Raw genomic sequence first — 23,142 nt, 5'->3', positions numbered from 1 at the left:
AAAACCACATACTGTGCATTCACTCATCATCCCCTGCCCCCTGTTCATTTTTCAGTCAGAACAGACCAGAATTATTATCCAAATAACCACATGTACACACTCTTCAACCATAGCCTGGTGGACAACAAGACACGAAACAGTCTGAAAGGATCCATATGGGACCCACAACAGAGAATGAATGTCTAGAAGGAACAAAGCTGAAAGCAATTGATGCTCAGCTAACTTCACAGTCCATGGAGCCAGAGGTAAGCAGCTAAATTCTCCTTGTTTGAGAATAAATAGTGGCACATGCAGGAAGCTTTCTAGCAAGAGAGGGCAGCTGAAAAATCCCCATGGTTGTTGCTTGTAGGTAGGCACAGCAAAGTCTGGGGATGGGGGGATCTCCAAAGAGCTCTCCAGAGCCAAAACCTGCTGCATCTTTCTGAGCTCACTTCTGTCCCACATAGCTCATACTGAAGGAGCAAGAAGACATACAAGTCCAGAAAATGTATGGGACAGATGGGGAACGAGTGTGTCCTCTCCTGGCAACACAGGGGAGGAACGTGTTTGGAGGAAGTGGAGAAGATCCATAAGGAGGAAAGTTAATTGACAGTGTTGTGTCAATTAAAGAAAGCCATTTGTTTGTCTTCTCTCAAGGGCTGGGAAAGTGGGCCTGGATCAGAAGTGTCAGAAAATGTGGTGATAACAAGGGAGGGAAAGATAAGCAACTGAACCAGTCACTGAGCAATCCCTGCTGCAGAGTCACAGCGAGCAGCAAACAGAGCTGTAAAGGGCCCACAATTGTAGAAGCCCCAGCTCACACTTCCCAGCAGCAGGAGCCCTGTCCTGCTGCCCAGATTTACCTTTCTGGAGGGGTGACTGCCTGGGGAGGGATCCCACAGGGCTCAGCTGCAGCCCTGCACCCAAAGAGCCCCGGGTGGAGGTGTTCCTCACCTGCAAACTGCTTGCTCACCGTGGGGCTCGGTCATGAAATGCTCCCCTTGTACCCAAGGTGATGTGATGCACTCTTCCCCAAGAAAGAAATCCCTTACAGAGCTGGCTTCACATCAAATGTTCCAAGGGGAGGTGGATGCTAGAGATGGGGGTGGGAAGCAGACACCAAGCATGCCTGAAGGGCTGGGGTAGCTTTAGGACATGAGATGTCTGTGTTCAGAGCCCAGCAGCTGCTCATCTCTTCAACCTCTCACTTCACAGATTGAAATTAAGAAGGACTAAGTCCAAATCAGACCACAGCTTTGGGAAAGCAACCTCTCAAGAGTCAGAGAGCAGAAATCTTCCTGCTCTGGAGAGTGATAAACACACAGGCTGGGGGCTATTAGCACATTCAGAGTGGAGAGCCCCTTTCCCTCTTCCCCCTGCAACTCGCCATGAGAGCTGTCAGCAGCAGCAGCGAGAGTGGGTTTAAGTGACTTGTCTGGCAGAGCTATTTCATTAGCAATTTGGAGCTGTGCCGTGCAGAAAGCAGATTGTTCTCAGATGTTCGAATATCAATCTGCATAATGAAACAGGTGATAGGAGCTCTTCCCATTCAGGCAGCCGTGATTGCAGGGGATTCAGGGATGAGGGGAAGGGGGTAAGTCTAATTGGCCACAATTAATTTGATGAGGGTTTTTTTTTTTCAATATATTGTCTCTCACCAAATGGTTCCTACAGAAAAGCGCATCTGCACTTATTTATCTGTCTGATGTAGGCCCTGTTTACACTGTAAAGTGTTTGCCAATAGCATTGAAAGCAGTTTCCCAAACTCAGCAAGCTCTCACAACAAAAAAGAAAGCTCTTTTTATCATTCAATCTACTTTTACACTGCTTAAAAACAAAACAAAACAAAAATCCCTAGCTGGATAACATAATGAGCTGGCAAAACTTGGTCTGAATCTGTGTGCGTGTACGTGTGTAGTCCCTTACCCTTATGCAACTTCTCTGGGCTGGTTCCCTTCACATCGTAAGGCCCAAACCTTCAGTTTAAATTTTCTACCACAGGAAGCTCCAAATCTCTGACCCACCAAAATAAGGTCCCCAGGTTCAATTCCACTGTTAGCTGCAAGTTCAAAAGAGCTTGAGCCCATGTTAGATCATAGATTCATAGAATCATAGAATAGTTTGAGTTGGAAGGAACCTTAAAGATTAAGTACTTTTAACCCACCTGCATGGGCAGGGACATCTCCCACTAGACCAGGTTGCTCAAAGTCCTGTCCAACCTGGCCTTCAACACTTCCAGAGAGAAGGCCGCCATAGCATCTCTGGTCAACCTGTTCCAGTGTCTCACCATTCTCACAGTAAAGAATTTCTTCTTAAAGTCTAACCTGAATCTACCCTCTTCCAGTTTAAAACCATTACCTCTTGTCCTGTCACTACATGCCCTTGTAAAAATCCCTCCCCAGCATTCCTGTAGGCCCCCTTCAAGTACTGGAAGGCCTCTACAATGTCTCTCTGGAGCCTTCTCTTCTCCAGGATCAGCAACCTCAACTCTCTCAGCCTGTCTTCATAGGAGAGGTGCTCCAGCCTTTTGATCATCTTCATGGCCTTTCTCCGGACTCAATCCAACAGTTCCATGTCCTGCTTGTGATGGGTGTTCCAGAACTGAACACAATACTTCAGATGGGGTCTTGTGAGAGAGGAGCAGAAGGGCAGAATCACCTCCCTTGACCTGCTGGCCACACTTCTTTTGATGCAGCCCAGGATACAGTTGGGTTCAGTTCATTTGCCCAAGTGTTACGTGCCAAGCTGAGATACCCCAGGGACTTTCACCCTGGGAGCTGGTCTCCCAGGCCCTGTGCCAGATTTGCCAGCCACCTGAGGGTTTTTTACATACTCTGGTGCACATAAATTAGCTCTAGACATCTGTGTTTGCACAGCTGAATCTAGTGAATGGACCATTTGGCCCTCAGGACTGCTTCTCCCAGCAGAAGTACAAGGAGCCACTGCTATGGGTAGCAGACAGGTCAAAGTGCCCACCACTCTCTTGAACTTGCCCATCAGGGCAATAGTCTTAACCTTTTGACCTTGGCCATCTCAACCTTTTGCACAGGTACCTATTATCAGCACTCAGCTTGTTCTTTTGGCAGCTATACAACCAGCAGGTATCTGTTGTGGCACAGGATATATATCTCTAAAAACAATGGCATTTATTAGTGAGTTGTAACATCAGATTTAATGACATCAGGCTAGAAAAGCAAAGTCCATGCTCTAGGGCATAAGTTTAGCACAACCTCTTTGCATTGCCCAAACATTCTTGACTGTCCCCTCTTCCTGTGGTTCAGCTGCATGCCACTGCAGTCAGTACCTTTCTTCATTGCCTGAGAATCCAGTCAGGCTGTTTGCACATAAGCTTCATCCAGAAGTTGTTAAAAATTACCAAGTAGGTCAGCGGTTATCAGTGATCTAACATAAAGGTGCTCCATGCCTACACATAAGTCATGATAGACTATGCATGTCCACAGAAACATGTCTTGCCCTAGCTGCCTTGCTTCTCTATCCTCTCTTTCAGCCAGGAAATTAACTCCTTCCCAGCTAATGGATAACTCTCAAAGAGGAGGCTTCTCTTTTTCCTATCCCCAAAATATTTTATTTTTTGTCCCCAAGCTGCCACAGAATCATGAACCTGGATCTGGCCCTGCAAAGATGTTTGCTCTGCCTCTCTTTCTCCAGTGGGTTTCTCCTGGACATCACTATTCCTGACAGCTCTTCATTCAACTTGGTGTGGAAGATGGCTGGTGCTGGAGACACCCCCATTTCATGGACAACCCATACGAAGGCTTGACTACTGGGAACTAAAGCCTTCCTGCTGCAATCCAACTACAATATTTTCTGTTATCTGCACCATAGACAGGGAAACCAGAATAGTCTGAGGGTGCATTTTATGTTTATGGAGACACAGCACTGGGGCCCAGTTTTCTCAGTCTCTCTTTGTAAGCTGCATTATCTAGACAGGCAACCTTTCTTGCTGCTGTTCTTTGGCTGTATCTAGTAGGTCTTCCTTTGACATCCTTGGTTGGTGGACATGCTCTCTACCTCCACTGTACCAAGAACAATCTCATTGGGACCCAAAGATGCTAGGAGAACATTACACTAAAAAAGCTGGCCACAAGACAATAAAAGCATTGCTAGTGAGAGTTAAGGCTCATTATTACTGGCTTCAGTGCCTCTCTATATTACATCATTTTCCTTCTGTCCTCTAGTTCTGTCACCTGCAGATTGCAAGTTCTTCAAAGCTGTAACTCTGTCCTGGTCTGCATTCAAGTGGTGACCAATTTGTTTCTGGAATGTCAACCATCAGTGCCAACACCATCTTCAGGGCTTTTACTGTAATCTTTTCTTTATCCAGCTTGATCATGCACACAGGTACATCCATAGAACTGTGCCCCATCACCTGTCCTGACAGAAGTAATGCTCTACAGATTCCCAGCATGGAGTCTGCTCTATTGGCATGTTGGTGCAGAGCACTTTTACATTGCTACTATAGCATCCCAGCTAGCAATGTGCCAGACCAATAGCATAGGCAGAAAATCATGCTGCAAACCTAAATCACAACACTAATACAATAAATTGTGAGGAGAGCAGACTAAAGAGACTATGCTGCTTATTCCTCTAATACTCATTCATGTCTTGTACAGATACTTTGCAAGCTTAGTTCCTAAAGCATTGATCTCCCCTCTGCACAGTCACCTAGTTTTGACATTACAGACAATTTCTACTCCCGAGGTGCAACCCACAGCCATTTCTAAGTGACTACAAGTTTTCAGATCCTCCTTTTACCCTAGCTCAAATTTCCTCTTTCTTCTGCATTCCCTTACTATATCATCCTTCACCTCCTCAGCAGCAACTGGGACTCCTGACAGTTCAGAATCCAGACACCACATCAGCTCTTCCTGATTGTTGGGCCCAGTTGCAGAAATCAGCTCTAAGGTTGCAGTGGCAAAAACCCAGTTTCTTGTCTTCACCTATCAAACAATGCCTTAATTTATAAACACTCCACAAAAACAGTCAGTTTTGGGAGGGCACCTTGTGCTCCCTCAGACTTTGACTTTGTGGTTTATCTTATTATTCAATACCCAGTGATGTTTCAAATTCTCTGGTCTTGCTTTGCATAGTGCTTTCACCCATGAATTCCTCTAGATAACACTAAGAAAGGAGTTATCAGTTAGTGCAGCTGACTGCAGTGAAGTTGGCAACCAATTACATTAAAGTCACTTTTAAAGGAAGATGTAGGGTGGCTCAGACCCACAACCACAAAGAAAATTATCTCTGAATATCTGGTGGTAAAACAGGGACATGTGTGGGTCACGGAAGGCAACGGAGCAACCTAGGACAATGCAGGGGTGGAGGGGCAGGTGAAAGCAAAAGAAAGGCATTCAAATATAGCAACTTTAAAAATAGTTGCCCTTGTAAATAACTGAGATGAAAGCAGAGATCCAATTGGTGGAAGAAGCCACAATCACATGCAGTTATTGCCAGAGCAATGCACACAGTAGGATTGTGCAGCCTCTTTCTGAGCTGAGTTGCTATATGCAGACCTGAAAACCTTGACTGAAAACCTTGGGCAGAGCAGCATCACCCTAGATATATGGCATCTCAGGGGTCCCACATCTTCCATAGCCAGACCTACATGACCACATTGCCTTTCTGCTGACCCAGGTGTTAGAGATACACAAGCCTTGTGAGGCTGCTCCAGGATCAGACCATCACGTGTAGAGTTCACTCACCACCAACAAATCAGGCATCCTCTAGGTCTGCCGAGTGTGTAAGCATTATGCAGACTCTGTGCAGCTTCTATACACAAAAAGTAACACTAAATATTTAAAACTGCCTCAGGACACATTTGGCAGGCTTTAGGCTTCATGTCAGTCACACTGTTAGGTGTCCCTCAAGGCTGACCAGAGGTCAACATTTGTAGTGGAATCACTGAGCTTCACAAGTCAGAGACAAAAGCTGCTAGCACAGCCCTAGCATTAGTAGGTGTGGTATCAGATAAGCACAGTCATATCTGTTGAAATTAAGTGGGCTGTGGGATCTCAGCTACAGTACACTTAACTTTTGCTTACATGCACATAGAGGATGGAGAACATCTGTTTATCCCAGTACCAAATCATGCCATGTATTCCATCCTTGAAAGTCAGGCTCCTGGAAGCTAAACACAATGGGGTAAAAGGCATCTACTGAATAATTCCAGGTAAGCACAAAACAAATTAGCGAGGCAGAAAGATGCTGGTTAGTACACTCATGTTAATATCATTAGAAGTGTAGATCTTCATCCAGAGGGAGAAAATTAGCTGATGAAGAAGACCTTGAGAGGAGAGGTGGCAGCTAAATACAGAAGAGCTTGAAGTCTGCTTTGTTTGTGCATGAGACAGCTGGTTAGCAAATTATGAGACACTCAGAAATTAAGAGGATGTAGTTTGCTGGGGGAACAATTCAATTTTTCAGCCATTTTCACTAAGAAAGACAAGTGAGAGCCTCCTATTTTCTGAGCATTAATGGTAGCTAACCTGCTTCAGCACCTTTGAAGTGGGTACTAGCCTCTGGGCAGAAGGGTGAAATCCTGTGCAAATCTGGCAAATCTCCCAAAGACTTCACTGGGGCCAGAATTTTTATTCAAGTAATTAGAAATGCCTAGTCATCACAAGTGCAATTTTCTTAAGCACCTCAGTAGGCAGGGCAAAGCAAAAAACAGGGCACTTGAGGCATCCCAGAGGTGGGGGATAATGCCTTTAGCCTTCTGCAGAAAGGTGCCTCCCATATGCAAGCAGATGACAGCACAGGAATTAAAGCCATATCACTCTGGTATGAGTCTTGGGGCACTGGGACAGGCACACCAGCTGGGCCACCAAGACTCATAGAATCATAGAGTGGTTTATGTTGGAAGGGACTTTAAGGATCATCTAATTCCAACCCAACTGCATGGGCAGGGACATCTCCCACTAGACCAGGTTGCTCAAAGCCCCATCCAACCTGGTCCTGAACACTCCCAGGGATGGGGCATCCACAGCTTCTTTGGGCAGCCTGTTCCAGTGTCTCACCACCCTCACACTAAAGAATTTCTTCCTAATGTCTAACCTGAATCTACCATCTTCCAGTTTAAAACCATTCCCCCTTGCCTTACCTCTACAAGCCCTCATAAAAAATCCCTCCCCAGCTCTTCTGTAGCCCCTTTAGGTATGGGAAGGCTGCTATAAGGTCTCCCTGGAGCCTTCTCTTCTCCAGCCTAAACAACCCAAACTCTCTCAGCCTGTCTTCACAGCAGAGGTGCTCCAGCCCTCTGATCACCTTCATGGCCCTTGACTCAGGGGAAGCTTGACCTTGAATAGCCAAAGGCCTGGGAGAAGCACAGCTCCTTTCCTCCAGGTAATGTGAAAATGCCTGGGAAGATACAACCTCCCTAACATTTATCCACTAAATGTATGTACCTATAACTCCAAATGTGACAGTTGCTAGGCATAAGCAATGAAAGGATGTGGGTGAGTCTTGCATTTTTTAAAAATCCTGTTAGATCTCATCCTCCCATCCCCTCCCCACCAGCAATTCTGCCATGATCATTCAGGTGAAGGAAGCCAGTTCTCATCTCACATGCTGCCAAATCTTGGTGGCAAGGCCATTGTCTTTTATTTGACTGTAGAGTGCCAAGTACATTTTTGGCATCATATAAATAATAAATAAAAATATTAATTGCTTCTCTCTCCATTGACTTATGCTGACGAGAGAAGCAGGACAATCCTTTGCTCCCCCCCTCCTTCCTTTCCTTATGTAACTTTCCAAAGATGGCTTTTTTCAGACTGCCAAACAATTAGCACAGAAGTGACTAAATTTGCCCAGAGCCTCCAAAAGTTATCTCCAAGAGATGATTAAAAAGGAGATGAAAAGGAAGAGTCACAGGTGACTGAGGCCTGGGAAAGGCCAGGAGGGCACAAAGGAAAATGCAAAAACAACAAGCTAAGGACCATGCCACAATTCCATAGCTGATATCCCTCACCCACTGACTTTCACTCATGTCACCAGCAAAGCCCAAGATGTTGAGTTTCTCTCTTTCCAGCAAGGATGAGTCTGAGTGTGCCCTCCCCTTGTATCTTACCTGCTTAAGTTACCAACTAAACAGCATTTTAACTGGCACTGATCCTGAAGAGTCCCATTACAAGTTTTTACTGCCATTAAATCCCTTCAGTTCAGCAGAAAAGGGAGAATCCTGAGAGACTGAGTCACGGCTAAAGCGCATCACAGCCTCCTCGCAGCTCCGCGCTACACAGCGTCGAGCTTGAGAAAAGAGGGAGAATGACAAAAAAAGTTGGACTAAAGTGGGGGAAGAAAAAGTATGCTTGAAAACCCACTGACTTGAAACACTCATAGCCTTAACACTACTGAATGACTTTTTAGCATGCAGGCAAGAGGTTTGTTCCAAGGATCGTACCAATCCGAAGAGTGCAGAATTACTAAATCTACAATAAATGTGCTCATATACAACTGTAAAAAATTATCTGAGATGAAGTTTATATACAAAATAATTGTAACTCACTAGTTAGAAAGATCTATTGCCAACATACAATATGCTGTAGCTATTTTAATAACTATTTATTTACAAAATTGTTAGCATAATATATAATTACACAGATATATAACACACTATATAGCATTTGTAAATAGTTCATGCTGTAGTAACTTATGATTTATAAAGAGGTTCAGAGAAATAATCAGATTTTAAGGCATAATTTTTTAGACTATAAAAGCTCTGAGATTTCCACACTTCATTATGAACTGATGTTTGTTATATGAAGCTCTACTCGGCACCAGTAATGTTATATATAAAGGTCATATTGAAGTAAAAGACAGAATACTGTTCAACTTATTTACAGGGAGATGTCCCCCTAGAGAAGAACTGTGGAAAGAAATTGAACCCTATCCTATGACATAAGTTTTGGGGGTTTGGGGACTTCCTTATTTTTTTGTGGGTTTTGGTCAAGAAAAGTGCATCAGACTCTATGCATTTTAAAAAAGGTTCTGATTTATCACGGGAGGACAGAGTTGGAAGTGGCATGATCTTATTTCTGTCTAGCTAACTCATATCTCTGCAAAGGTCTTCTGACAATAAAAATCATACTGCTGTTGAAAGGACTGCATACTTTCTGCTTATAGATACCACCACATAAAACTTCCTTTGTATCATGCAGAAATGTGTGAAAGTACTACAAATGTCTGTCAATAGCAAACGCACAATCCTGTGGAAGATTTGTGCTGCCTCCAAGCCACCCAGTTAGACGATCTTCCCCTTACAGACCTTAATGAGATACAAGACTGACCCTCACTTTTTGTCCCCTTGGAGAATTTCTAGCTGACAGATACATCCGCTCAGTGTTTTTTCTAGACTTCTCCAGAGCAGGTATTTGTTGTACAAATGCTGCAAGCTCAGAATAGCATTTAACTTCAATCATGTGAATAACAGACCATTGACTTTAATGTCACCACTCATGAGCGTGAAGTTAAGCACAGGCTTAAGTGTTCTGCATCTCTCACATCCTTGTATAATTTAGATTTAATGTGCCACAGAGTATAATGTGGGAAATAATTCATTTTTCAGTTTCATGGCCAAGCACTACTGCAGAAACACAACAGATCCTTTTTTGCACTTTTTTCAGTGAGACTTTTGCTTTGTGTCAACCTGAAATGTTTCATTCATCTCCGAATAATGTTTTGTTTTGTGTTTCAATTATCTCCTTCTGTCCTTTTCCTTTGTTACAGAAAAAAAACCCCACCATTATTTCCTTTTTTAAAAAAAATGTAGGTCATTTTTATGAGCAGTGCCTTTTAGAAAATGACAAGTCATAAATAAATGTCAGAAATATTAAACATAATATTTTGTTTCAAATATGGTAAAAAGAGCTACTCTGGCAAATATCAGAGTTTCCCTCTGCCTTCTTACACTCTCCCCAGATTCTTTTTCATTAAAAACACTGCCCAGTTTTAACTCTAAACTTCATTTTTAAAAAAAAACAACTCAAGAATTCCTATTGAAAAAAAATAGCTGTCCTATGCTGCATAGAGCAGGCCTTTTGTCTCAACATTTCAATAACATCTCAAAAAGCAAGCAAGTCAAATACGTGTGAAATTTCAGCAATCTATATTAATCTACAGGCACACAGAAATCCATTTCTCTGTTTTTATGTCAATTATGAAATGACCATTTTGATACTTTATTAGCTTCTTTGGCATTTCCAACTAATTTATAGGCATGAATACTATTTTATTATTATTATTATTATTAACCTACTACATTCTAAATTATTTTATTATAATGCCCTGCTGGCTGTCCACATTTTCTTTTATTCTATTAGTACTGTATATGAACAGAAATTACATATAGCAATTAGATTACTTCACACATTAGTTCATTTTGTATAATCTTTCCTGTTTTTATTGCCTTCGTTAGACCGAAATACTGCAGGCGCTTGTTTCTCTAACGTGTCTGAAGCTCTGAAGTTACTGGAAATTGGGTTATATCTCCTGATTACAGCCAGATGAATCCAGACCCGGGAGCTGACTGCAGTGTTCTGCGACAGGTCTCCTTACCAGCAGGGCTTTGCAGGAGGTCAAGGCCACAGCAGCCCCCCCACATGGACCCCAGATGGATGCAGCTTGGTGGCACGTGCAAGGATGCCCTGGCTGGGTTGGCCAGTATTGCTGCTGAAGGGCAGAGCTCCAGTCAGGAAGCTGAGCAGGCCAGCACAGCTCTACCCCTGCCAGGACCACATCCGGACACATCACTGCACAAGGTGGACCAGCAAAGGCGGCAGGTGCTGGTTTGGCATCTGTGGAGGAGAGCTCAGCACAGGGAGCTGGGAGGGAGATGCTATCAGAGCAGCTCTTTGCCTGCAGGACTCCTGGGACCAGTGCTGCTCCCTCAAACTGCCCACGGCTGCGCCATTTAGAGCCACAGCTTGATAGATTATTTAGCATCTGCAAGGGTTAATGTGGGAGAATTAACAACCATCCTGAGGTAGGTCAGCTCTAGCACCAGTTTTGGTCCTGCTGAGCACAAAGGGGTGGCACTTAGCAGGATGACAGCATCACCTGGGCCAGGGAGAGCGTGGCAGTGGTCACTTTGCTCAGTACAGGGAGCCTCCAGCCATGCTCAGTCCAGCAAACTACCCTGGCACCGCGGTGTCTGCTCCAGTCCCGCTCAGACAGGCCTGCTCAAGCATCCACACAGCACAGCAGGGACATGACGTTAGCCACTGTCTTGCATGTCATTTGGAGATAAATGCTGGGGCATGGCCAAGACACCATCCAAGTCCTTACGGCTGGAGAGTTTCAGCACACTTCTCTGGGGAAGCAGAAGGCCTGTAAGCACCTCTCAGAGCAGCTCTTCAGGAAGAGGGTCCAAGGAGATCATCAGAGTGGTTGTTGAAGAGTGTAGCCAGCCTGACCTTGACAAGTTCTCCCCAACCAGGCACAATAACTGATTTTGTGAGTGCATCTGGCATTTTGGCTGCTGTACAGTGTCAGTGGGACACCCTCCCCAGGTACTGTCATGCTACAAAGACATTTTCAAGCAGATCTGGGTATAGGCAAGTACTAGGAACAATATCCCTTAAAACAACTACCCCTTTGCCCGTCAGCTTGCATTATATCCTCTGTTGACTCCTTGTGCTTGACACAGTCATCCTTGCCAGCTGATGTAGCAGGCCAGGAGGATGATGTGCCTCACTTCTGCTGTGGACACCAGATGACACACTGGAGAGAAAAGAGACCGGAAGCTAAAGCCATTTCTCATTGGCCCCCTGGCATTGGTCTGTGACCGCCTCCTTTGAAAGTCTGGACCAGCTAATTTAGGAAGGCAGGAAAAGGGAGGTACACCTCAACCTCCCCTGCATGTGGCTGCACCCTGTATCCCACCCAAGCAGTACATTGAAAGGGTGAGTGAATTGCAAGCAGTGTGCAGGCTCTGGAAGAAGGAAAAGAGAAGGTTCAAAGATTGAATTCCTCCCCAACCAGGGCATCTTGAAGCTGTGACAGACGCCTGGATGGCTGCTCTCAAATTCTGCAGAACCCTCTCCACATCCAGAGTGTGGAAATCCATGAATCCAGCAGATCAAGTACATTCACTCACATATTTTGGATGGAGATATTCCCACCTGTCTTTATTCTCCAGAGATAGCAGTTGGTCTTCAGTTTTTACCAGCCAATTTTAATCTGTTTCTAGATGCTCTTTTAGATCGTAATCTTATCCAAATGTTGCACTTGCACTAGCAGCTGCGTTTGAGGCATACCACAATGATCTGAGTATGTACTGTGGCCTTTCTGTTCCCCAAGAAATAAAGCACATATGGTTTAGGATAGTCAAAGCAAACACAGGTATGTTGGCAAAGAAAAGTAGAAGAAAACTTCCTCAGGCCAATACACAAAGGCAACCCTACAGTGAAATTGATAAAAATACACCCAGAGGCCTGTGTCCAAAGGCTCTGTGAAGCTCCAGGAGTTATTGCTTACAATTGATATTTCATGCACATATCTCTGCAGGTATGAAGAATATCTTGAGAAACATGAGAATGAAAATGTGGCTCCCTCCATGAGCCTGAAACAATAGATCACAGGTATGAACTACCCCATTTGGCTCAGACAGTTAAAAACCTAATGATGACAAACTAATGTTAATGCTGATAAGGCTGGCTGGATTTGAACAGTGCCTTTTAGTCTGAGGGAGTTTACAGCTTCTAACAGGTCTCTGCAACAACCTCCACCTGGGAGAAAGCATCCTCCCCCTAACCCCTTCCTCAACACAGCACACTGCAAATGTGGAGACACCGTGAAACAAATTGAGGTTGAAATTAACACAAATAACAGGAGCACCAGTATTATTCCGTGTCATATTTCATTGCGGGGAAAAAAAAAATCAAAAGAGGAGAGAAAAAAAAAACCTCTTAAAAATTAATCCACCTCAGAATTTCCAGCTTGCTGCACAGGACACTCTATACACAGGGGGCCTGGCCACAATTTATTTCTAGACTATCATGGGGGACACAAGAGATGGTAACTATAACCAGTCTAGAAGTGGCAAACTGACACTTGCTGTCCTCTTCTTGCTGCTATCCCTGATAGCAGCGTGTGTGACCTTTTGCCATTTGGTTGCTCTACAGTGGCTGATTTCTTAAGCAGCCCCAGTGATTTAGTAACAAATTCAGCATGAGCAATTGACCCTCACAACACTCAATTCCTTGTGAGTAGCCTCACCACAAAACAAAAATAAAGCAGTGTGCAAAGCTTCAGACCATCACGAGCCAAACAGTGCTACCCTGCATGCATGAGCAATCTCCTTAAAATCATTAGTGTGCAGAGCCCAGCAAAAGCAAATGCTCAGTGAGGACGCAATACAGTGCATGTAAACAAGGCAGCAAAATACACTCTGAACAGGAAATTATTTCTTGTGCTAAGCTTCCAAAGGGCTTGAAAAAATTAGAATATAACTTCAAATGCAAGCAATAGTAAATCATCAAAGCCATATCGTGTACCCTTATGGGCAGAACTTGTCCCTTTAACAAACTAACAGATCATATTTGCTAGCCTAACGGCCAGCATTCCCACACAGGCAAATTATTTCATCCTGAAAAAACAGGTTACAGCCATTATGCACATAGTGTCCAAAGCTTAATTAATTTATTTCTTGCTGACAATCAAGGTATGGTTTGGGATCATGCAAGCAAGCACAGTTGGGTTCTAACTCATTCCTGAAGTGCTTATAAATTGTAAAAATGAAACCGAATACCAACAAAGAACAATTATGCTATTTAAACTATGGACTAAAGCGATGATGAGACTCTGAAAAAAACCTGAATACTTTCCCATTAAAGGCAAAGAAGAGAGGGTAGAACAGCCTCTTCTGTGGAAAAGGCTGCTATGGGGGTTTGGGTGGATCCATTACCTTTTTGTCGCTCAAGCCAGACACCTGGTCCACATACTCCTCTTGGATCATGAAGGCAGCCAGGTTGGCAGTGTAGCTGGCCAGAAAGATGACAGCGAAGAAGGCCCACACCGACACCATGATCTTGCTAGTGGTGCCCTTAGGATTCTGCACTGGCACAGAGTTGTTGAACACCAGCCCCCACAGCAGCCAGATAGCTTTGCCAATGGTGAAAGAGGGACCTCCGGGCTCTGGAGTGATTGAGAAACATGATCCCACAATAAGTATCTCAGAGTAATTGGTCTCTATTTCTATTCACACATGCATCTTCACCTAAGAGTTAAGAGAAGTAGTTGTTGCCACACATGAGATGAATGTCTGCAGCTGCACTCCCCTCTGTTCATGGCACCAATATCAACAAAGTGTGACCCTGAAAAAATTATGTTTTTTTAAATGTCCTCAGGCTTCCATATTTATTCTGTCTCAAATATTTTTACTGAAACCTTATATAAGGACTTTTTTTTGTCTCATTGGAGTATCTAAATGCCCAAATATTCCATTTTGGTTCAAGTGTTGTCACCCAAAATACATTTTGCTCAGAATAATTCTATCCTTATTCCTAACTGTTCAACAGTGATGTTGTCCTTGAACTCTCAGCATACACCTGTGCAAAACATGGCCTCCACTACACTTGTACATGTGCAAGGACGAGCACCATCTGAAATAAAAGAGCTCTACAAATACCTCTTCAAGAGGTGGCTCTGAAACATTTTGGGTTAGCATCCAATATTTTACCTCTTCCGTTGGGCAGGCTGACTAGCGTGCCTAGTGTTTCTGCCTGTGTTTAAGGTTGGCTCCAGCAGAGGAATGAAAGGGAAGAAAGTTCTGACACTCCCCTCCAACCCCCTGAGCAGGGCACAGCACAGAACATCTGACAGCAATAACTTTGCTACTCTAAATACAACTGAAGGTGCAAAGGCTGCCTTTTGCACCCTGGGAACTGCACACCAAGTTCAAAGCAGAATCATCACCTGGCAAAACTGGAGCCAAAGTAATAGTAGCCATTACCAAAATGAACATTAGTCCATAATCAAATAAATATTCCAGTCTCTGCCGCAGATTTCTGTATCTTCATGTTACATCTGTCAGGGATAATATCTGCCTGACCATGCAGTACTGTTCATAATTACTCAGAAATATTGACACTTGCAGCTGCAGCTCAGCTAACTTAGTAACTGCACAACTGCACACCTGTACAAAGAACTCTTTCCAGTTCTACATCTGAATTCATATTTTTCAAGAGAATCACAGGTTTAACAGTATTTACTTGCATCTACAGATCCAAGTGGTTAACATTCAGTTGCCATAAAGGCCCTCCACAACTCCATGTTAGGAGAGAAATTGTCTACTTCCCCATATATGTGGTTCTGCTTGAATTCTCATTAACACTTTTTTTTCTCTTCTTTAATTTGATGCATAAAGACACTCAAAGCACTACATTGGGGAGCAAATTAGTTCACTTTTCAGTATCTGTCTCCCTCCCACTATTCTGAACAGACTAATAAACCTAGAAAAGGTTTGAAGGGCTGATTCATCAGGGGTTGAAGATATGGAGATGATGGAAGGCTCAACTTGCTAATTGTCTTCATGCCAATAAGGCAAAAAAGGCTGTGTCATGGCCTGTCTGTCCATCTGCTCTCTAACACATGGAGCTGTCTTCTGAAGATCAGAACCCCAGAGATGGGTCACTCACTTGTTCCCATCTCTTCTGCTGCCAAATAATCCCTCACCCACTCCCTGGACAATGAGCTCCCCACTTTCTCAGTCACCCTTAGCAAGCCAGAGAGCAAACTGGGGGAGGGACATGCCCATGTGACAGATGTGGAGTCTGGAGGACATCACACTGTACTGGGAGGCCGGCAGAGCAGCCTGCTCTCTGGGGAAATGTAGCACTGAAGGATGAATTGACAGTGCTGAACGCTCTGATTGCCTCAGAGAGCACTGCACCATAAGCACTGCCAGCATCAGCTCCCAGGACCCACTTTCCCTCAATGAGAAATGAGTTGGAGCTGGTGCATGCTTTAGAGATGAAAGGCAACACAGCTCCATCTCCTGTGCCAAGCAACTCATCCATTATACACATCTGCTCTCTTCAGAGCCTTTTTTCTGCCTCCATTCCTGCCCTCTTTAGTCTGAATGCAGATCTCAGAGTGGGCTAGATCCATAGCATGTTCAAAGCAAAGGAAACACCTCAATGAAAGAGCCAGGATTGGAAGTGAGTGAGTATCTTGGCAAGGAAGGACTCCCCTTACCTCTGCCATCAGCAAGGCACCGATTATAGCCCACAGGGCTGAAGTACTCAAAGACGAAGACGGCCACCGCAGAGATGATAAGCAGCATCACAAACATCATCACCCATACGTCAGCACTGAAAGGCTCTGAAGAGGAAGAAAAAGCTGTGGTGAAAGACCTGATACACCCTCTCACCCCTCTCTCACCTCTTCTGCCTGTCAGAGCACTCCAGTGACAGCGTGGGGAAAGCTAAGATGGCGAAAACCAGAAGTTACAACAAAGCCTTCAGCCCGGGCCTGAAAAACTTCTTGAATCAGGAGAAATGTAGTTTCTGTCTCTGAAATGACTTCTTACTGTTATATTTGTGACACACAGCTTCATCTAGAACTACATGCAGCCATTGTGCCATGCATTGATAAAATAAAACACATTGATAAAACAGTGTTCCCAGGAAGTCCTCCAGCACCATCTGGAGAGAGTGGGGAAAATCAAGCAGAACTGGCAGTGTTTCAGACAAGCATCCAACTTTCAAGATGCTATTGAGCCAAATACTTGAGTTGCAGCCATAATGACAGTAGTTTTTCAGCTATTCCATTCCTGTAGCAATGGGAACACTGGCTCATTCTAGAAATGTTAGTATTCACATTCTGCCAGGTTTTCTCCTTCTCCAAGCCTGAACAGATATAAGATGCACAGAACCAGATCAAAGAAACTTAGAACTTTGCTCCAGACTATAGTCAATATTCCAACCTCAGTTAAATTGCAATTGAAAATTTTGGATTTAACTTCATCATTGCTTTAACATACTCCAGCAATATCAGTGGACTTGGCTGAAGACAAAAACTCCTGAAGAGTGTGTAGTCATGAAACTCCTTCTTAAAGACATTTAGAAAAACTTCTTTCCCATATAAAGTTATTTTGGTTTGTAAATGTTCTCAAGATGCTGGCAGAGAGCAGGCAGTAATTATATAACTCATATACTGAGTTTGCTGCATCATAAAGTATTTTATAAAGCCAAATAGTAGAGACTAGGAAGGCATGGATGTCCTGGAGAAATGCAGTATCATTTCTGCACTCTCTGATCACCCTCCACCACCGAAGGACATTAGAAATCACTTTATTCAAAGACAGTGTCAGCAAAGAACTGATGGCCCAACTCTTCTTCAAAAACTCTATTAGATTTCTAACTTCTATCAGTTGCTCTGTCTAGGGAGGTCAAGTTAATACTTTCTTTATAAATAATGTCTCTGAAAGTGCAACAATTTATTGCTAATTGTTGTCACTAAGTACAATGACATTACAACTATAAGACCTGAATCAATCTTCTGGTCCACAGTCCTTCAACATGTTGCTAGTTGAGTCACTGGGAAGCCATGTGCTGCCAAGTAGGTGACATCTCTGAGTGAGCCCATTCTTTGCTGGGATTTGGCATAAAATAGTTGAGAAATGCCTCAGAACTCCTAGGCACCACCTGTTTGCATTTGCCTGGATTTTGCTTGCTTGGGATTTAGAACTAAAACATCACAGTTTATTTTTATATACCTGTCCCACAGGTACTCCCAAAAAGGGACTTTCAGACTAAGAATCACAAGCAACCTTCACCTAATTTTTTATGAACTCTGGGTGAAGTTTTAATTTTAGATTAAAATTATACCTAAGAAGGCAGAAGGTGAGACAGTTCCATTGCTACGTGACACCATGACGCTGATTCCTGTTTCAATGAAGGGCACCGAGAAATCCACCACTTCAGAACGCTCCTCATTAATGGTGAGGGATCCCACAGCCATATAGGCCCGTTTGGTGACGACCTAGAAGAGGAAAGGAAGAGATCACACACAGACCTAAGACACCTCACAATCACCATGGCCAAACGCCTCACACCTTTCTGCCTTTCCATACAGTCGTTATACTCTTGTAATCCCATTGCATATATTGTTTCTATCATCTCTCCTTTTTAATCTTTCATCAAGACATCTTCTTTCAGGAAATCTATATACATTAATCTGCCCCTCAAAGCTGGTGTGTGTATACAAAATAAATCCACACAGGTCTTAGGATAAACACATCAGCCACTGAGAAGACGTCTTATCTCATTTTTCTGTCCTTGCTTTCTCCTCCCTCTAACACTGCAAAGTCTTATTCATTCTTTATGCACCTTATATGCTATCCAAGCTTAATCTAGGTTGCAGCCTCTCTGGTGCATGGATATTGCCTCTTTCTTTGACTGTGAAGGCCAAATTTGTGACACTATAGAGAATAATAATTAATCATCGAACAGGAAAGGTGGCCATGGTTAAAGTGTCAGAGTAGATTAATTCACTCAGTGCCCAGAAAGGATCCAGGCCAATCATTTCCATAGAGTCACCCTGTCCCTTTCCCAGAAGAGGACCCAATAATGATGGGAGACCAGACCTGACCCATGTCACCCAGCCCAGCAATGAAGCCCACTATGCCCTCCCTTTGCTGCTGACCTCTCCAATCATTCCGTTCCATGTCCCATTGATCTTTTTCCCATGCTTGCCGTTAGTCACCAAGTAGAGGTCATAGGTGAACTTGACAGACTTTGAGATTTTCTTGAGGATGTCAATGCAGAACCCCTTGCAACATTTCTTCATGTAATCTGGCTCCTCATCAGTTTTGTTCCTGAACCATCACAACAATAATGGGTTAAAAGACTGGGGAAGACTCCCTCAATTCCCTTCTGCTGTCAGTATGCACTCCCCCTCCCACAATATAATGTGGAGAACTTCACTTTTTCTGTCTATGCTGGGGGGTGAAGGGACGTATTACAATGATTTGCCCAATGGCACCAGTCATGAATCGGCATGGGCCAAGGTGGGCAACAGGAGGGGACTGTTCTATAAAGGATTGTCAGAGTGTGATGACATTGGCCCAACAAACTCCCTACGCTGTGCTGAGAAGGGTGAGCCCAATAGGAGAAGAAAAACCCAGGAGTGCATACTCAGTCACTATGCGTTTTTGGCAAGGGACAGTGTTCCTCATGCAGGTGCCACTCAGAGGATCCACGTTCTCCACAATGACAAATGGTGCCTCTTCCAAGGTCACAATACTCAGGTGATCATCCTCACGTTCCTCAGAGTCAGGATACAGCTCGAAGCGTGGCCACACATAATACTTCATCTGCAACTTTTTTTCTTTCCATTTCCCCACCTGCAGAGACAAAAAACACAGAAGATAGACTTCTAGCTGCCCTATCCCTCTCTATCAACCACAGCTCCTGCAGGCCTGGGCAGGAGGACCATGCTGGAGTACCCTACCTCACAGATCATGTAAGATGGGGACATTTCTGGAAAGAAGGCTCTAAGTAAGTGGGTTCAAACCAGGGTGAAGTGGAGAATAAGAAAGACATCTGGGTTGTCTCATCTCTGTGATGGTCTCGCCCTCTAGGAGACTGAGTGGATGACTAGGCGAATACCATCACCATGGTCAAACTGACAAGATGTCTTTCAGCTTTCTCAGCCAAACAACAGGACAGAACTTGTCTCCTGAAATGTTGGCTTCAGTCTACTAGCCACAATAAAAATTGTTTCATTGCTGCTAAAAAAAAAAAAGGAGAAATGTATACAAATGTTGAAACACATGTCATTTTAAAACAGAGAAATTTAAATTCTTCACTTGAAAAACTCAAAACAGAACTCCTTTATTTTTTTTTCAATATTTTGTATTCATTTGTATAAAGTGAAATTCATCAGACTAACTGTATCCAAATTTGATTTTGTCCATTTTTTCTGGAAGAAGGTTGCCCATTCCTAGTCTAAGTTGTCCTAAGAGACAAGCAACTGAAGAGGGAGGTGTTCTGCATTTTCAGGAATGTCTTCACAGGAGAAGAATATAGACAGAGATACTTGCTAACAGTAGTTCCAGCTAGCCACCACTAAGGCCTTACTGAAATACCAGCTCTTGTCCTTTTACAATTACTTGGTTATGTACCTCAGCTGGAAACAAGAAATTACTCTGTTCCTGACACATGAAAAATAAATTATTAAAATAAATGAGGAACAAGAGAGCTCCTCTGATTTTCCAGTCTTGCTATTTTTTGGAAGGATGTATTGCAATTTTAGATATTTTAGTTTTCTTAAGCAAACAGAAATCATATCTTCAGTGGTCAGAAAAGGGGGTTGGGATTCAGTTGCTATATACCTACTGCTGCAAAGTGGAGAAACCACTCCAGTCCTTGAAGAGGCACTACATAAAGCACACCCACTACCCAAGGTAAACCATTCCTTGAAAAAATTCCAGGAAAAGAAAAAAACCTGCACATCAACTGGGCTTTCAACTATCAAAGTCTCGCCTTTGTTCTTAATTTCCCCCATCACAGCTGACACTAATTAGCACCTTGGCAAGCAGCTGAAGCTGAGAGGGCAAGAAACTGACTGGGCTCTAAAAGGAACTTTCCTGCACAATCCTCAAAGCAAGGCCTCCAGGCCAAGGATGAGACACATTGACTTGATGGCAGAAGCAGTGTGGGTGTGTGCAAAGCTTGTTTGACTGCTCTTAATGGTGTACCTGTTTGGTGGGTAAACACAAAAGCTTCATTCCACTGCAGTCCTACACCACCTCCCACCACCCCCAAATTTCAGTCATTTATTTATTTAAATGACAGGGTGGGAGGGAGAAGCACTTATTAGAGGCTCATTAGATGTCATCGGTTATTCTGTGAAACTCAAAGCCCAGCTGGGGTTTGGCATTTGAGAGCAGTTGAATTCACATAAAACACTTGTCACCTAGAAAACAAACAAACAACTGCTTCATCTGGCCATGAAAGAAAAGTCTGCTTTGGGGGCTTGTGGAGGGAGAAGAAAGGCAGGACAAATTGCCCAGAGACAGCAGCTTCCCTATCCATCCCTGCTGCATGAACACAACACCCCAGTGAGGACAAGGCAGTGGGTTTTGTGAGAAGGGAGTGAAGTGGCCATGCAGCTGGTCTTACTTTCCCAAGGGTCCTTCTCACCAGCAGTTGGCAAAAAATACCAGGGAGAATTTTCCCCTAATGTTCCTTCTATCCCTGGTATCATGCAAACCAGAAAGCAGGGTACACAGGCTATTTTTCTTCTTTTTCTCTCTTTTTTGTTTTTTAATTTGTTACTTGAGTGAACAAAGGAGAGTTGTTTTAATTTTTAGATACACTTTGAGCAGCAGGTGAAAGCTGGCAGACTGGCCCCTTTTGTCCACAAAAGACAGGTAGTGTTGTCTAGTGCAGCAGATGGTCTGTACTCATGCTAATAGCTAAGCCTGGATGTGAAGAGTGCATTCTGAGGGAATAAGGAGCATACAGTCACATGCTCACCCCGGGTCTGCTTAGCCCTGGACTTCCCACTCACTGACCAAGCAGGTCAATTCATCATCATCTGAGTCAGAGATTTCTGCAATGCAACTTTAGCCCTCAAGTAACTCAGCTTAAATCCCCAAAACCAGTGCACCAGACAAGCAGAATAACTGCACACATGGGGCTCAGTAGGGACCAGTGATTAAGATGCTGCACAGAGCAGCCCAGACTTCAGTTCGGTAACATTAACTTATCATAGGAATAAGTGGTTGATGAAAGAGACATCTTTCAGTATCTCAGCAGCACTTAGATATCACAGTAATAGGCATGATATAAACCCCTAAGTGATAAATTAGATCAGATAGACAAACTCAACTCATAATTACAGAGAAGTTCTTCTCTGGGACAGAAAGGGGAGTTCATAAGGCTGTGTGCCAGGCACGTCTCACAGCATTGTACTACACAGACAGTATTATGAAATTAGGATAACAATTACAGTCTTGTCACAGCCTCCTGTGTGCTGGAGCACCTAACCTGCCAATACAGTAGTACACATCCTTTCCTTATTATCCCAATAAAATCATTGTGAAATGTCAAAAAAGGAGGAAAAATAGGATGTATGGAGTTTTTCTGACCCAAATTTTCAATTTAACTATGGAGCGTCTCAAGAATACCTGCAAATATTACATTTCACTGCTAACCTGAACAATCAGGCATGCTATACACTTGCAGGCATGCATAGATATGAATAAGGAAAGTCAGAAAACCTTTGTGAATTAAGAGGGGCAGAATTATTTACAGGCTAATGCATGCAAGGGTGAAATGTGCATGCATGTAGTTAAAGAAAACTCAAGCAACATGTAGGCAAGGACAGTAAGGACAATAAGAAGCACTACACGTGCAGAGGATGGTGACAATGCAAGAGAAAGTAAATACTAATGTGCATTGTATGCTAGCTCATCTGCCATGAGAGGGAAGGAGCAATTCACTGTGGGGACTGAGGTTAGCCACCACAGAATTAAATGTCACAGATTTGTCCAGGTAATGATGCCTACTCGTAAAGAAGATAACCTGTCAAGCTGTTCAGAGCAAAGCAAGGCACTTCTGAAGTCTCAGGGTATTTAGTACTAACAGCTTGTGAACTGCTATTACTTAGGTTTTGCTCAGTGCTTGCCTCAGCAAAAAGGGGAAAAACTTAACCATCCCAGGCATCCTATGTATTTGTCACCCTGCAGTTCCAAGACCCACTGGCCATTCTCGGATCAGAGTCTAGTCATCTAAACTCCCACCAGGAACCCTGGAAGGGTCACAGAATTAGCAAAAGTAAGGATTCTAGGGATCTTAAAAATCCACTTTCTAATCACATTCTCCAATCACTGGGTATGTTTCTCTATGGCAGGGCAGGGCTCTTAAGACTTTAATTTCGTCTTGCTCTGTCTGTATCACATCTGGTCTTATCAAGAAAGGAAAGTCACTTTGATTTGGGGATGAATTTGGAGATGTTGAGGAAGCTAACAGCAGTTAACTTTTACCTTAACAATAAGATCTTGCTTTGTATAACCAGATGGTGGAACTAAAAAGGCAATACATTTGGAAAGTGTGGAGAGCTCCTGTAGAACAAAAAGTCAATCATATATGCTACTGGCTTGCCTAAGTATATAAGCTATCCCGTGCAGACAAAAGG

General features: G+C 43.6%; 1 protein-coding gene across 1 annotated transcript in view; it reads right to left on the bottom strand.

The window, feature by feature from the left end:
- GRIN2B (glutamate receptor, ionotropic, N-methyl D-aspartate 2B) overlaps positions 1-23,142 on the bottom strand; it is a 211,303-nt gene that overhangs the window by 10,517 nt on the left and 177,644 nt on the right. Inside the window, exons 5-9 of the mRNA XM_010003847.1 lie at positions 19,134-19,342; positions 18,643-18,814; positions 17,826-17,979; positions 16,192-16,317; positions 13,901-14,130 (exon numbers count right to left, since the gene is read on the bottom strand). Of these exons, the coding sequence (XP_010002149.1) occupies positions 13,901-14,130; positions 16,192-16,317; positions 17,826-17,979; positions 18,643-18,814; positions 19,134-19,342 (891 nt within the window). The remainder of the gene's footprint in view (positions 1-13,900; positions 14,131-16,191; positions 16,318-17,825; positions 17,980-18,642; positions 18,815-19,133; positions 19,343-23,142) is intronic.

This window comes from Chaetura pelagica, unplaced genomic scaffold (assembly GCF_000747805.2).
Source record: "Chaetura pelagica isolate M959 unplaced genomic scaffold, ChaPel_1.0 scaffold281, whole genome shotgun sequence".
NCBI classification, from domain to species: Eukaryota; Metazoa; Chordata; class Aves; order Apodiformes; family Apodidae; genus Chaetura; species Chaetura pelagica.
The sequence above is the reverse complement of the archived record's forward strand: the minus strand, read 5'-3'. Positions and strand labels throughout refer to the sequence as shown.